A 13703-nucleotide genomic window follows, 5' to 3' on the forward strand; every position below is an offset into this window, starting at 1 on the left:
TGATTTAATCCATATTTGTGAAGTGCTGAAGGCATTCAAATTGACAACACAACTCAAAAGATGAAGGTGACTAAAAGGAAAGATCAGCCTCAAGAGGGGGGTGTAAATTATATGTCGACAAGTGGGTGAGATTCACAAGTTTGACTTGCATTTGGAGGAGGATAAAGATTATTTAGGTATATCAGTTTAATGTTTTTCTGCTTTGGAGGAATAAAAGCACAAAGCTGAAACACTACAGTTATGAACATGCAGTAATTCCAGTGAGTATTAATATAAGTTCTATTAATAAGTCATAGCCAACTCTATTAATAGCTTTGTGGTATCAAACTTCACTGCACTGCTTTCTGCAGGGCTACGTGCACAAGCCAATTTCTTTAAAGAAATTCTCAGGTAGATTTTGTAAAAATGAATTGTCAAAGGCAGAACAAACCAGACTGGAATATAAGCAAAACAAACACAAGTGAGCAGAGAGAAGGAATGAACTGCAACAAGAAAATATTTATGATTAGCAACTCTCCCTTTCCTCAGATTCTTCAAACATTGTCTGACCCGAGGCAGGATGAGCTACAGTAATACAGGTCATCCTGCACAGGTTCAGCAAGCAGACACACAGTTAGAGGCTGCTCAAAAGACTGTAGTTTACTCTCTTGACACCCTGAAAGCAGCATCAAGACAGTGTACCAAGTAGTTTCCCCCTATTATTTTAATATTTGGGGCTTCACAGAATTTTTCACGAGGGAATTTTAAAGAAAGTGCTTGCCAATTCTTCCTTTCTACACAAGGAAGAATTACAATGAATTAATTCAACCTAGTTTAACTATACTTGCCTTCATTAACTCAGTTATTAGACTTCAGATTATCCATCTCTATCCGTACTTGAATAACTATACTTAATACACTTTAACACAGCAAAATGGCAAACTTCAAAGTTTCAAGATACATAACCCTCTTTCTCCATAAATTCTCTGTTTTGCAAAAGAACAGTCTTCATTCCTGCAGGAAGACAAACACTCCAGTTGTCTTCTACACAAATCCCACCAGAGTAGTAATGAACTATCCTCTAGATGTCCAGTTGGATTTATCATCCTGCATCTTCCTTTCTTCTTGCACACAGTTTTGCTGGACATGAGCTTTGGACAAGAACACCACAGGAGCAAAGATTAACCTGCCAGGAGTTACAATATTTTGGCCAATCTCTAAGGTACATTTGCAACACAGAGGTAACTAAAACATCTCAGTAATACAGGAGTGAAACAAGGCACTTAAATCACCTTTCCTTGTCTAGCATGCTTTTCTTCAAATTAGTAAACAAGCTGGAACTCAACCACATTTTACCAATGATTTTCATAAGATTCATGAAGAATTGTAATTCAATTGATGCAACATAAAGCACATCACCTTTTACAACACTACTGACATCAGGTTATCGTTTAAGGAAAAAAAAAAAAGCCATGATCCCCAACAAAAACTGACAATGCTACAGTTTTGGAGCACACAAAAGCAAGAGTATTAGTCAATGATCTCTTAATTCTACAGTTTTTCCAACTTCTGTTTTATTGGCAAGTAGCCAAGTGTTCTCCAATCTATATACTGCATTTTGATATGCAATAGACAATAATGACTTACAGACACAGAACAGGAAGACAATCTCATCCTGCATCCTAATGAACAATCTTTTTCTTTTAAACTTAAAATTAGCTAAACCAGTAACTCAGGCTCACTGACATATACTTATTTTGAATTATATCTACTATCTCAACATCAGGAAAAGCTCCACAGATCAAAACAGTCCCAATCTGCTCTATTAATACTAAAAATCTCAAATGGGCATCACAACATTTATCCTGAATACATAATACAAAAACTAGCAAACAGTGTTACTTTTTAGAAAACTGAAGCGATTTAAGAAAAACAATCTAATAATAGTCAGTTTAATAAAAATACGCAAGATAAAACAAGTTCATTAGAACACAGATTTTACATTCACACAACAACCAGTTTTGCCAAAAAAAGTAATCAATATGTTACTCCCAGCCACATTCCACATTAGCAGCAATGAGTGCACATCAATCAGTGTTTTAAAGTGAAAACAGTCCCAAGTCACAAAAGAAAGCACACTCAAAAGTTACAAGACACAAAACATCTAAGAATTTTGATGACATATTTATAGAAATCAAACAGCAGTTGTAACTAGGCGGGCACAAGTTATTCATAGCAACTAATAAACACTGACTCATTTTCTTAGTCATTGTCCTCTTAGTTCAACATGTCTTTTTTTTTCCTCCATTTAGGAGAGAGTTGTTTTCAAACCCCACTAGATAAAGCACGTGTCTTCAAACAAGTCAGCTACTTACCACGAAAGCTAAACTCTCCAGAGTTAGCAACGTTCAGAGAACATACAGTTTCTCTACAAGAAGAAAAAGAGTTCTCACCTGAGTGCATATGTATAGCCAGTGTTCTCTGGCAGACATTGGGGAGGAGTGTACGTATGTAGACGTGAAAAGTCCATGTTGACTGTTTCAAATCATACTGTAAAAGGTGAAAATAAAGTAATGCAATGACTTAAAATTATGCCAAGTCAATGTAAGAGCCCTTGCACTGTTCAGCCTGTGTTATTAAGTACTGAAATAAAAAAGCTGTTACCAGAAACATGGAGCTCTCAGTATTGGAGCAGCATTGCTGCTAGTGCCAGATATCCCTTATCATTACTGCAGGAAACTCGGGGTATTTCTGACTGAGACTTTCTTTATGATACTCTACTTCCAGCTATTTCCGAGTTCTCTGGAACGCTACTGTAACAGGATCCAAGCTCTTATCACAGCTATACTACAGCACTTCCACAGGAACCAAGTCAGGCTGGCATCCCCAAAACCTAAGCATAAAAATCTAAACAGCTACACAGCTGAGTTTCAGAGATCTCTTCACAAGGAGTTTTGCACTGAGAGCCCACTGGGCAAAGCACGGGCTGCTCTGTGCACCAACTAACATAATGCAGATGAAACTTGAGACAAGTTTTTACATACAGTCAAATCATTTCACTCTACAACCTTTGAACACCACCCACTAAGCTGCGAAGGAGTATCCTTCATTTCACATAAAATTCTAATATATGGTATTGGATAATTTATTCCTGTCATTAAAACCACTGACTACACACCCCGGCAGAAGAGCCAACTGCAAAATGACTCACAGGGCTAGAATTAGGCACATTTTCCAGAGTGCCATCCACTTCCAAAAAAACCCCAAAAAACAAAACTACCAAACCAAAACCATCCAAGCAACACTTGTAAAACTTTCCATGTGGCCTTTGAAAGCTTTAGGAAGAAAATAAAAACTGATGTTATCCTTTCAACAAACTTGCAGAGCTGCACGGGTGACTACTTATTGTATTACAAACAATTTGACTTTCAAGTTTAAAATATCTGCAAAGTCCTTGAGCCCTTCTCAGTTTTATTAGCCACAAGAAAAGTTTTGCTTTTCTAGAAAGATTCTCTGGTGATGGCTTATTTGTGGTTAACAAATAGGGATTTGGTTATGCTGGATTTGCATGGTTAGCAAAGCAGAATCCTGGCTATTTTCAGATTACCTACAGCTCCTGTTTCAAGAGCAGTAAAAGATATTCCACACAACTGTGATGACATACCTAAACCAGGGTAAAAATATCTCCTGCTACACTCTAATTCTTATAATCAAAACAACAAGTCTCTCATTTTGGAGGTGCACTTTCCTACACTGAAATAAGAGTTTTTATTTATATAGCTACCTATACATAAGAGAGAGGGACAAAAAGCAATGTCACAGGTACAGATTAAAGCAGTTCAAAAAGAAATCTGTACATGCAACATCAAAATGCTCTTAGTCATTCCACCTGTAGCCTCCAAATCCTTAGGTCAGTAAGGTAGGAAGATATTTCCATTACTACTGAAGTCAGTTTCCTTCTTGTTTTCACAAAAATAAAAACTTACAGGCCTAAACATTGTGGCTTTCTGAATGCAAGCACCTCCCATGCATTTGTGGGGTTAATGAAAAATAAGGTCTCACTTCTGCTATTTACTTTTTTTTTTTCAGTATTATAGAACACATTTCCATTAAGGGATCTTTCTGTACACTCAGTTCATTTGTCCCAGAGCTATAATGCTTTCACTGACTTGTATATAAAATTTGTTGTTTGTTTGGAGGAAGCTTAAATCAGTAGTGCGGAAGTATTAGCAAAGCAGTCTCATTCTCTTGGTAGAATAAGCAGCAAGTTCTGCTACAATACATAACAACTGCTGCCTTACTTTATCAACAAATAAGAGCTCAGTTTAGCACATAGGAAATGGGGACCAGAGAGCAACGGCTCTCCAGTAACGAAAGTGGAAATACAATGAATTTCAAGACGAGGGATGTTGATAATATCAGATAACACTTGTTTTAAAGAACAGCAAAACATATTTCTCATACATATGCCTACTGAAATTCAAAACTATGATTGAGGATGATCAGTTTGAATTGGTTTATTTTTAACACGTAAGCTATGGAAACCTTCTGTTAATTTCCACTGGAGCTGATGTGTGTGCTTGGCACGCATCATTTAATCACAAAACCTATTTTTTAACTGGCAACTCAGTAGCTGATATAATCCTTTTGACACTATGGGAGAGAGCTTTGAGTAGCTCCCCAGCTCCTCCCCATCTCTGCTGCCCATATGGGCAGGGCAACGGCCGACTTTGAAAAACAACATATTGGCTCAGTTTCTCTCGAGTCCTTTTCCCCTTCACCACCAGTTCTCTACTTACTTGGCTTCTGAAGAAATCAAATGCTAGAATTTAAATAGTATTTCTTACTTGATAAGGTTTTAATTGTATCATTAAGTTATTACAGACAAGATATGTACTTGACAATGGCAGTGCAAACTGCAAAGCCTCGGAGGTATTTATGCGTAGGACTATTAATAGCCCGTTTTCATAGCACCCAGCTCTCCAGTAAAGATATCAGGTTAGCCATCTAAACACCACGGTTAGAAATCACTCTCAGAAGATTTAAGGGCTTGGTTTGATTCACTGTTTGTCTGATGCTCTAAAATTAATTCAGGCTCAAGGGGGAAAACCTTTACTCAATTTTTCAAAGCAACAAAACAGGACTGACTTAAACAGAACTTGAAAAATCATCTTCAGAGATGACCACCATAATTTTCAAAAATGGGCATCTAAAATTTACTATGCAACTGGATTTTTTTTAAAGCCTGGCTATTAGTTCAGCAGCTTAATTTTAGTTATTCATCTCTTCAAAACAAATGATTAACCTGATTTATTTAAAAATATTCTACATGCTTATTACAGAATAGGGGTGGGTAGGCAGAGGACAGTAACTCTCTCTAATTTGTTCACTCATGTTTAACAGCACTCCACCTTGCAGGTATTATCATTCTTCTTGCTTATGAAACTTTCATACACAACTGGAACAGAAAGACACACTAATAAAGTATTTCGAAAATTTAAAACCCACAAAACTTGGCAGAGAACCTGGGAGGTGGGCACAGCAGTTAGTTCCAGTTTGAACACTTCTAGGTGTGCAGCATGTTCCTGATTTAGGTACCACAGATCTGTCTGGACTCAGATCCAGAGATCTTTTACCATCAGCCGTGTTGCAAGCATTACTAGGCCCAAACTTCAAGTAACCTTTTTTGCTTCTTCAGAAGCCTATAAACATCCAAGTACTAAGGGATGTACAGTGCAAGAAGTAAGCAAGGAGTTATATAAAAATCCCTAAGTAAACAGAATACCTTTATAAGACAACCCAAATTGAAGAGAATTTATTCTCTTGAAATTAAAGAGAAGCACAAACTTGTGCTAGAATGCAAGGGGGTACTCAGATGGGCCTCAGCTTACAAGACAATTCCTATGTTCCTGCAGAGGAGACAGATGGATTATTTGCTTCTTTGCTGCAAATTATCCATCTTTTTTTTGGAAAGCAGACAGCAACAATCACCTAAAGTATCATTTCTCCCTTACGATTCAACTGAATCAGTGTGACAAAAAATCAGCACATTAGAAGGGCAGGAGAAGACAGATTCTAACTTGGTCAGAACGCAAGGAAGTACAGGGACTCCTGTGATCAGTGCAGCAGAATTTACCTTCACACAAGGCCCCTTGGATGTCTCTAAAGGACTCTGAGGCATCTGAGTAAGAGATGAGACATGAGGCTGCCCCACCACCTCAAAAGCTTGTTTATCTGACAGTCCCTTTCAAAACCAGGCAGCCTCAACAAAACCCCTAGTACCACAGCTTCCTGTGCCATCCTGGCTTCCAGGGAGGGTGATGAGATGCTCCACCAGTGGCCTTTTTGCAAATAAGCATCACAAGGTGGGGGAGCAGCACCAAACACTGAACATGCACTACAAACACTTCCCAAGGACTGAGACAAACCCTCACTTATGGCTTTTGGGGTCCATGAACAGACTTTCACAAACACAGTGTCCAGGCGGTTCCTCACGAACACCCTTTGTGACAAAGGAAGTGGTTAATTGCCATTTCACAAACAGGACCCTGGCACAGCAGAAATACTCACCGAAGCCCATCAGAAAACAAGAAAATTTGCAAGACAACATGTCTTACTTTTAAGATCACAAGGGGCAAAAAAATTTTTAATTGAAGTCTTAGAGAGATGTTGGTGGTATTACTTCACCTAGAACCCATGCTACTCTATACCTAGGAAAGCCAACTAAGTTTAAGTCACTATGATTTAACACAGTAATGCCACCAATGCTAAGCAGACTTTTGGGCAAATTATTAATAACAATGAAACTGGAGTATGCAACTCCATCAATTCCTGAGAGCAAACCATTTTTTCACTTGTAATTTCGATTTTTATTTTCTTCTATTTTTCAGAATAACAAATAAAATACCTACATATACTCCACAAATGATGTTTCCACCTACCAAATTAAGTATTAGTTTAAACAGGCTGAAGAGGAAAGAGCTCCAAGCTAAATCGACATTTTATTAAAACACACATTCATAAAACATTATTATTCCTTTAAAAGAGCAACACAGAAACAACAAACAAAAAAAATCCCAAGTAATAAGACTGATATTTTAAAGTAAATGTTAAATGTAAATTGAGCATCATGGCACAGTTCCTCCCCAAACACAGGTGTCAAACCGTAGCGCTACCAACAACCCCCAGGTCCATCACAAAGCAGCGACATCCGCGTATTCACATTATGTACCTCTGGAAACGCTTTTTAAAAGGGAGGCCGGTGGAAACCAGCCGCACATTCAGCCGCGGTGAAACAATCAGCGCGCCCGTTCATTGTTTACACGGCGGGCCCCGCTGCCAGCACACCATTCCGCAGCCCAGGCCGCTCGGCCCTCGCAGCTCCGCGCTCAGGGGCTGCGCTCCGGGGCTCCCCCATGGGCGGGGGGCTCGGGCCGCCCCCGCAGCCGGGCCGGGCTCGGGCCGGGCCGGGGCTCAGGGCGCGCTCCCCGGCGGGCGGGACATGCTGTTCCATGGATCCCAAAATGGCTTCCGGCCCCAACAAAGCCCGCAGGATCCAGGGATCCGGCCCGGCCCCCACGCTCCCCGTCACTCGGGGAGTTTGAATTCACTGGAGGCGGCGGCGCTGCCAACCCACCGCCTTAACCCCTGCGGCTCCCGGCACACAACAAAAGGCGTGTTTTACCACGCTCCTAGAACCTGCCCAATAATACACCACCAGTGCTAACTATCAAATTGCAACCCAGCATCTTACTCCTTATAACCAACACCTAATACCTGAATGCCTAAAACGTCCACAACTTATCAACACCAAGTCACAAGTCAGCCAATCACTGCATACTGAAAGATACATATGTATACAAATATAGATATATTTACACACAAACCACATCTACTAACACATCAACGTAAACAGCCTACCAAGCTTGTTAATAAAACCCTCTTGTCCAGATCCCTCACAACAAAAAAACCCCTGCAACTCACTTCCACAACACTGCCATGAAAACCAGCAAATAGTAATTCACCCCCATATGTAAAAGTGGGAATTGGGCATTAAGATTAACTTGAAAATTCAACAGAAGCATAAGCCTGGAATAGTCAGTTGCAAAGCACTGAAACATAAAAATTTTTAAGAAAATGAGCAAAGATTTCACTTCCTTTTTGCGTAATGTTAAACTGAAAAACCAGACGGTGGGATGGGGGCACTGCAAGTGCCGCAGAAACACGGAATTTGCTAGCTAAGGCTTTCCTTCCCTATAACACCTTATCAACAATACATTTTAAAATAAAGAAGCGTAGAATAGGGCAAACCAAATACTTTTTCTTCCCAGCAGACACAAAACTTCTGGAGACTATCAGAAAACAGGTGCTGCCTCCAAACAGTTCCGCGTTTCAGACGCTCCTACCCCTCCTGAAGAGGAGACAAACGTGAGCACCACACGAGGGGCACAGCCCTACAACCTCCAAACGAGCACCACACCGAAACATCACATTCTGCTCTAAAAACGCGAGCAGTCACTCCCTCGCCGAGCGACGCCAAACTGTTTTACAGTAAACCCGCCTGTTTAACAACACTTTCCCCAGAGAAGCAGCTCGCCGACACCAGCTGCCCCGAGGTGGCAGCCGGGGGGGGGACGATGAAAACAGGTTTGTCTCCCTGTGCTCCCCATCCCGGAGCACAACACCCATCGCAGCTCGGTACCTTCGCACCAGGGCTCTGCAGCTGCAGCGAGCGCCGGCACCCCCGCGCGCTTATCAGCTCGCTCTCAATCAGCGCGGAAAGCTGCAGGTCATAGTTTCTTCTGACAAGGAAATCCTCCAGGTGCCAGGCCCAGGGGCACCCGAGCGGGGGAGGTTTCCCTCTCCTCCCAGCGCCGACCCGCAGAACCCAACGAGGGGGCAGCGCTCGCCCCACGCCCCCAGTGCCTCACGCCCAGCTGCCTCCCCTGCCCAGGACGCCGATCCCCCGCCCGGGGGAGGCCGCACACCGGGACACCGCGCCCCCAAGGGCTCCCACGCGGCCCCGGCCCGGCGGGAAGCGGCGGCGGGCGGGCCGGGGCGGGGGCGGGCGGCGGACGGGTGACCGCGGGCGGGGGGCGGTTGGCAACGGCCGGGGCGGGCTGAGCCCCGCCGCCTTCCAGCCCCGCGCTCCGGGGACGGGCGGGGGAGCGCGGCCCGAGCCCCGAGCGACGGGGAGACCCGGGAGCGGGGGTTTACCTGGTGCCGGTGCAGCGAGAGAAACGGACAGCCGGCGGCGGCGGCGGCGGCGGCTGAGATTGTCCGGGCCCCGCCCGCTTTGCCGAGGCCGCCGGGAGCCCCCGCCCCGCCCGCGCGGCGCGTGCCGCCAGCGCCCCCTCAGCGCCCGCCCCGCGCGGCCCCTCACACGCCCGGCCGCGGCTTCGCTCCTCCTCCTCCTCCTTCTCTTTTTCTTTCTCCTGCTCCTCAAGCTCCCCTCGGGGTCTTCCCTCGGCCTTTTTACCCCCGGCAGCGGCCACAGCCAGGCCTCCGCTTGCCTCGCCTTCCCCCTCCGCAAAATGGAGCCCTGGGAGCCTCCGGAGCGAGCAGTGAACAGACGAGGAGAGTTACCTCGGATTTTCACTCCGGCCTCTGTTGCTTGACTCACTGACTTTTCCTCCCGGTGTTTCCCCCTCGCTGTTTCCTTCCCACGCTGCCTTTTCGAGGTTTTCTTTCCTTTTTATATGCTGTTTTCCGCTAAGGCTTCGGCGCTAGCCCAGCACACCCTTCTGCTTCGTGGGACTGAAGAGCTTCGGCTCCTGTGCGGTGCCCAAGCGAGTCTCACTGATGCCAACAGTGGGTTGCAGAAACGTCTGCACCAGCTGCACAGAAATCATAGAATGGTTTGGGTTGGAAGGGACCTTAAAGTCTATGCAGTTCCACCCCCCTGCAATGAGCAGGGACATCCCTCCCTGCTCAAGGTTGCTCCAAGCCCTGTCCAGCCTGGCCTTGAACGCTTCCAGGAATGGAGCTGGCTCTTGGCAGCGAAGAAACAAGCCCCATTGTTCAAGTATTTGGGGAAAGTATGCAAATATATTGAATTTGAAGCCTGTGCCCGAGTCACGTGTTATTAAGCCTTCAGTCTCCTTGAGCCCGCAGTTGCCTTGCGGGCCTGGCAATGCTGAGCGCTGTGAGCAGGGGCAGTACAATGGCAGGGAACAGGAATGTGTCACTTGGGAAAGGGTAATCAGGCCATAAATTGTTATTTACTTGTGTGTGAGAGAGAAATGACTCAGCTTACTGGGAAAGACTGGGTAATAAATATGTAATTATCAAATAATCCAAATGTTTGGATACAAAATCGGTGAAAGCTAATCCTTAAGAAACAGAGATGCAAGATATCACTTAAGGTGTTGGCTGATGTCGATGCAGCACTGATTTGGGGCAATTACTGTTTCTTTTAAGAGACCTTTGCCCCAGCTATGTGACAGTTTTAAGATGCTCCAGCCAAAGTTGAGCTGGCCCCAGCAACACTTGGAAGCCAGCGCATGGTTTGGTCAGATGTGCAGCTCCTCACCAGTCGCCTCCTCCCTGCATATGGCTGAGGATTTTGCAGAATCAGTTTTCTGACTGCTCCTTCTCCTTCTGTACTTATTCCACACCTGTTTTCCTGTCCTTAGAGTAGATAATGTTTAAAGGCTTAAGATACTCAGGGCAAAATCACCTCTTAGTTTAAATCTCCCTGAAATTCCTTGGTGGTGTGAGGCCAGGCTTTCTCAGGGATGTTTTCCTCCTTGTTCCCTGGGAGCCCAGGCAGGGCAGGCAGTGCTCAGCTCTGGCAAGACAAGGCATGTCCCTCTCCCTGGGCACTGCTCCAGCTCCCTGGGCTGCTCTGACTTGTCCCAGGCAGTTGTTTTTCCATCATGACCAGGCCAAAAGGCTGGATGGAGGATGACGACTTAAGCTCAGCTTTCCCTCCGCTCCTCAGCTATGAAGAGCAATAGAATATTTTTTTAGCATCAAGGATTTAAGGGAATCTTGGTCAGATGTCCTGATTTTGTTAAAGGAAGCTGGTACATACAGGGAGTTAATTTTTTCCACGTTTCAGAAGAAACTGCTCTGAGGCAAACAAAAATTCTTTCAAAATTTCTCAGCATCTAACAACGAGCTCTGAATATAAAGTGGGCTCACTTATTTTATTGTCTAAGCTGAAGTGTGTAGAAAAAAGATCAATAAGAATAAAAACTGATCATGTTAAAAATGCTTCAGTTTTAACACTGTAGAGGGCAGCTAAGAATGTAGGGGGGGAAAAAGCTTTCTTAACTGACACCAGGTACAGGAAAACTGCAGTACAGGGCAAACCAATCCAAGGTGCACATTTATCTAGTTCTACCTCTTCTTCCCTTCCCATCGCAATTCCCATATTATTACTCTCTTCCTTCCCACCGTGACTTCCATTCCCAGTGCACTCCTGCAGTCACACCTAGCAAACCTGTTCTGCTCCACATTCTGGTCCTTGCTATCAAAAGGGGGAAGTCCCCACAGCTACTGAAGGTGTGGACTGACTGTGACAGAAACCAGTGCAGGGAGGTGTTTCTGACTGGTAGTACTGGGTGCTGGGCATGGCACGCTGCTGTACAGGCTGGAAGAGTGGTGACTTTTATGTCACTGGGGAGATGATCATGTATGTGTATTAGTATGAAAATTTCCTAAAATATCTGGAAATATGATTTCTTGCTCAATAAAGTTTCTCTTCATCTGCATCCTTTTATGGTTAAGCTCACCAGGGCCCTCTCCCTACACCATCACTGCTGTCAGCCAAAGGCAACGAGTGCTCTGTAGAGGGGAATTAGGTTACCAGGTAAAAGGGGCTGCAAAGCACTTCAAGTCAGTTTTGCCACTAGATCTCCATCGTCCTGACTTACAGTGGATTTCAGACATTAACAAGAAAAGCCGATTACACTCAAGGCAGGCCGGCAGAGCAGCCGTTCTCCTCACAGCTCTCATCTGCTGCTTCAGCTCAGTTACTGCTTCTCTGGGGGATTGATCCCAGTAAATGGACACAAGCTTGTTAACTGTAATTTTTGTTGATCCTTCAGCTGCCTAAGAATGAAGATTTTTGTGGTTTATTTTTCTTGTCTCTTTTTAAACCGTGGTTAGACCTGCACATAAAGGGCTGAGACACAGAGCAGTCCGTGGTGTATCCACCAGGACCAGCTCTGATCCACTCTTTTAGCCAACAGCTGCTCACTTTCCCATGCAGGGATCCCAACACAGATTCTGCAAATGAAACAGAAACTTGGCTCCTCTCAAACCAGCATTTGGCTTCCAAGATGTTACTTTATATCTGGGGCAATGTTGTCCTGTGTTTGTGTTGTGCAGACAAGGGGTTTCCCCCAAGCAAGATAACGCCTGTGCAATAATCCATCAGAACTCTAACCTCTCTATATAGAACTAGAGCTATTATACAACTTAGAAATAGTAAATAAATAAATAAACTTCTACTCTAATGACAGAAATAGCTATTAGGGTTATGCTGGGCTATAACAGGATAGTTTTACTACAACAGTATGTTGTAAAACTGTATTATGTATTACACTAGTTCTTTCTGGTAACTCCCAGTTTTAACTGGGAAGTTGTTATACTATAACAGCTAAAATTTTATATGTAGAAATTAGATTGGAGCTCCATAATAACTCTCCAACCATAACTGGAGGTGAGTCTCTGGGAGCAGACTGCTGACACATGCAGAGAGGTGCCTTACTGCACCTTCTCCGTGGGCTCACATGACTCAGTGCACCTGCAGACACAATGTCTGCAATCTACCAAAAGCATTTCGGAGGAAAACTGCAGACTGCCTGTAAGGACCCACATGGATGAGAAGTGGGTGGATCTGGAACATGTTTAACCCCCAGCCTCTCCTAGAAATGCTTTCTGATGCAGACCTTCTCAGAAAGTCTAGGTGCCTCGTTTGTCAGTGCCCTGCCAATGTCTAATAAATTTAATCTACTTAAAGTAGTTAACAGATATTGGGAAGATTCTATATTCAGTTAGACAAATGCATGCACTTACCAAAACCCCTTTGTTTTGCTGAGAATCCAGGTCCCAGGATCCTCCACAACAGGTCTTCTGGCTTACAAGGACGAAGAGAGAGGCACATCTGTTCGTCACAGGAAGGGCAGGGCTAAAGCCTGCTTATCTAAAGTGTCTGAAAGTCTGAAAGTTCGAGATAACTGAAAAAATTGTCCTTGCTTAAGAGTTACGTAATGCATATGGTCCTAGTGACATCCTGTAATGAGCACAAATTAAATCTAGTACATATAACAGCTGATCTGGCAAAATAGGGAAAAAAAATTGTATATTTCAATTGAGTTCCTACTGATGCAGTAAAAGACTGAAGCTGACAAAGTTGAGTCTCAAAGAAAATAACTTTAAAATCCATCATCCACAGGAGACTCAATAGTAGTACATTTTTGTAAAGGGATTTGAGAAATTTGGGATATAAATGGAAGTGTGGTAAGCTATAAGCAGGGTCAGCATATTGCCAATTGCTATGCCCAGAAGACTCTTTAATAAAAGGATGCAGTGGCAGATATCTAGTTTGTCTCACACACACAAACAAGATCAGGCTGGTGTTTAACATCTCTCGAAGGATTATTAGGGTACTCAATTCAACAAGCTCTTCTGGCTCTGAAGAAAAAGCTGGCTTGTTGGATGATGCAGTGATTTTTCTTTGGGAGGCATCCCACGATGGACTGCTCTGAAAGATA

The 13703-nt window shown here is 43.8% G+C and overlaps 1 protein-coding gene across 11 annotated transcripts in view; it reads right to left on the reverse strand.

The window, feature by feature from the left end:
- The window catches only part of SUN1 (Sad1 and UNC84 domain containing 1), a 33017-nt gene extending 19917 nt beyond the window's left edge, over positions 1-13100 (reverse strand). For 5 of the 11 annotated variants that reach the window (XM_051780839.1, XM_051780506.1, XM_051780744.1 and 2 more), the window contains exons 1-2: positions 9196-9323; positions 2433-2529 (exon numbers count right to left, since the gene is read on the reverse strand). In XM_051780839.1, the coding sequence (XP_051636799.1) occupies positions 2433-2509 (77 nt within the window). In that variant the 5' untranslated portion in view covers positions 2510-2529; positions 9196-9323. Of the gene's footprint in view, positions 1-2432; positions 2530-7210; positions 7487-8680; positions 8982-9195; positions 9324-9564; positions 9816-13005 lie in introns of those variants that run through there. The other 6 variants (XM_051780226.1, XM_051780924.1, XM_051780314.1 and 3 more) reach the window with 6 other exon arrangements.
- Positions 13101-13703: the final 603 nt, after the last annotated feature.

The sequence above is a fragment of the Manacus candei genome, unplaced genomic scaffold (assembly GCF_025592945.1).
Source record: "Manacus candei isolate 608988 ecotype Guabito, Panama unplaced genomic scaffold, ASM2559294v1 h1tg000002l, whole genome shotgun sequence".
NCBI classification, from domain to species: Eukaryota; Metazoa; Chordata; class Aves; order Passeriformes; family Pipridae; genus Manacus; species Manacus candei.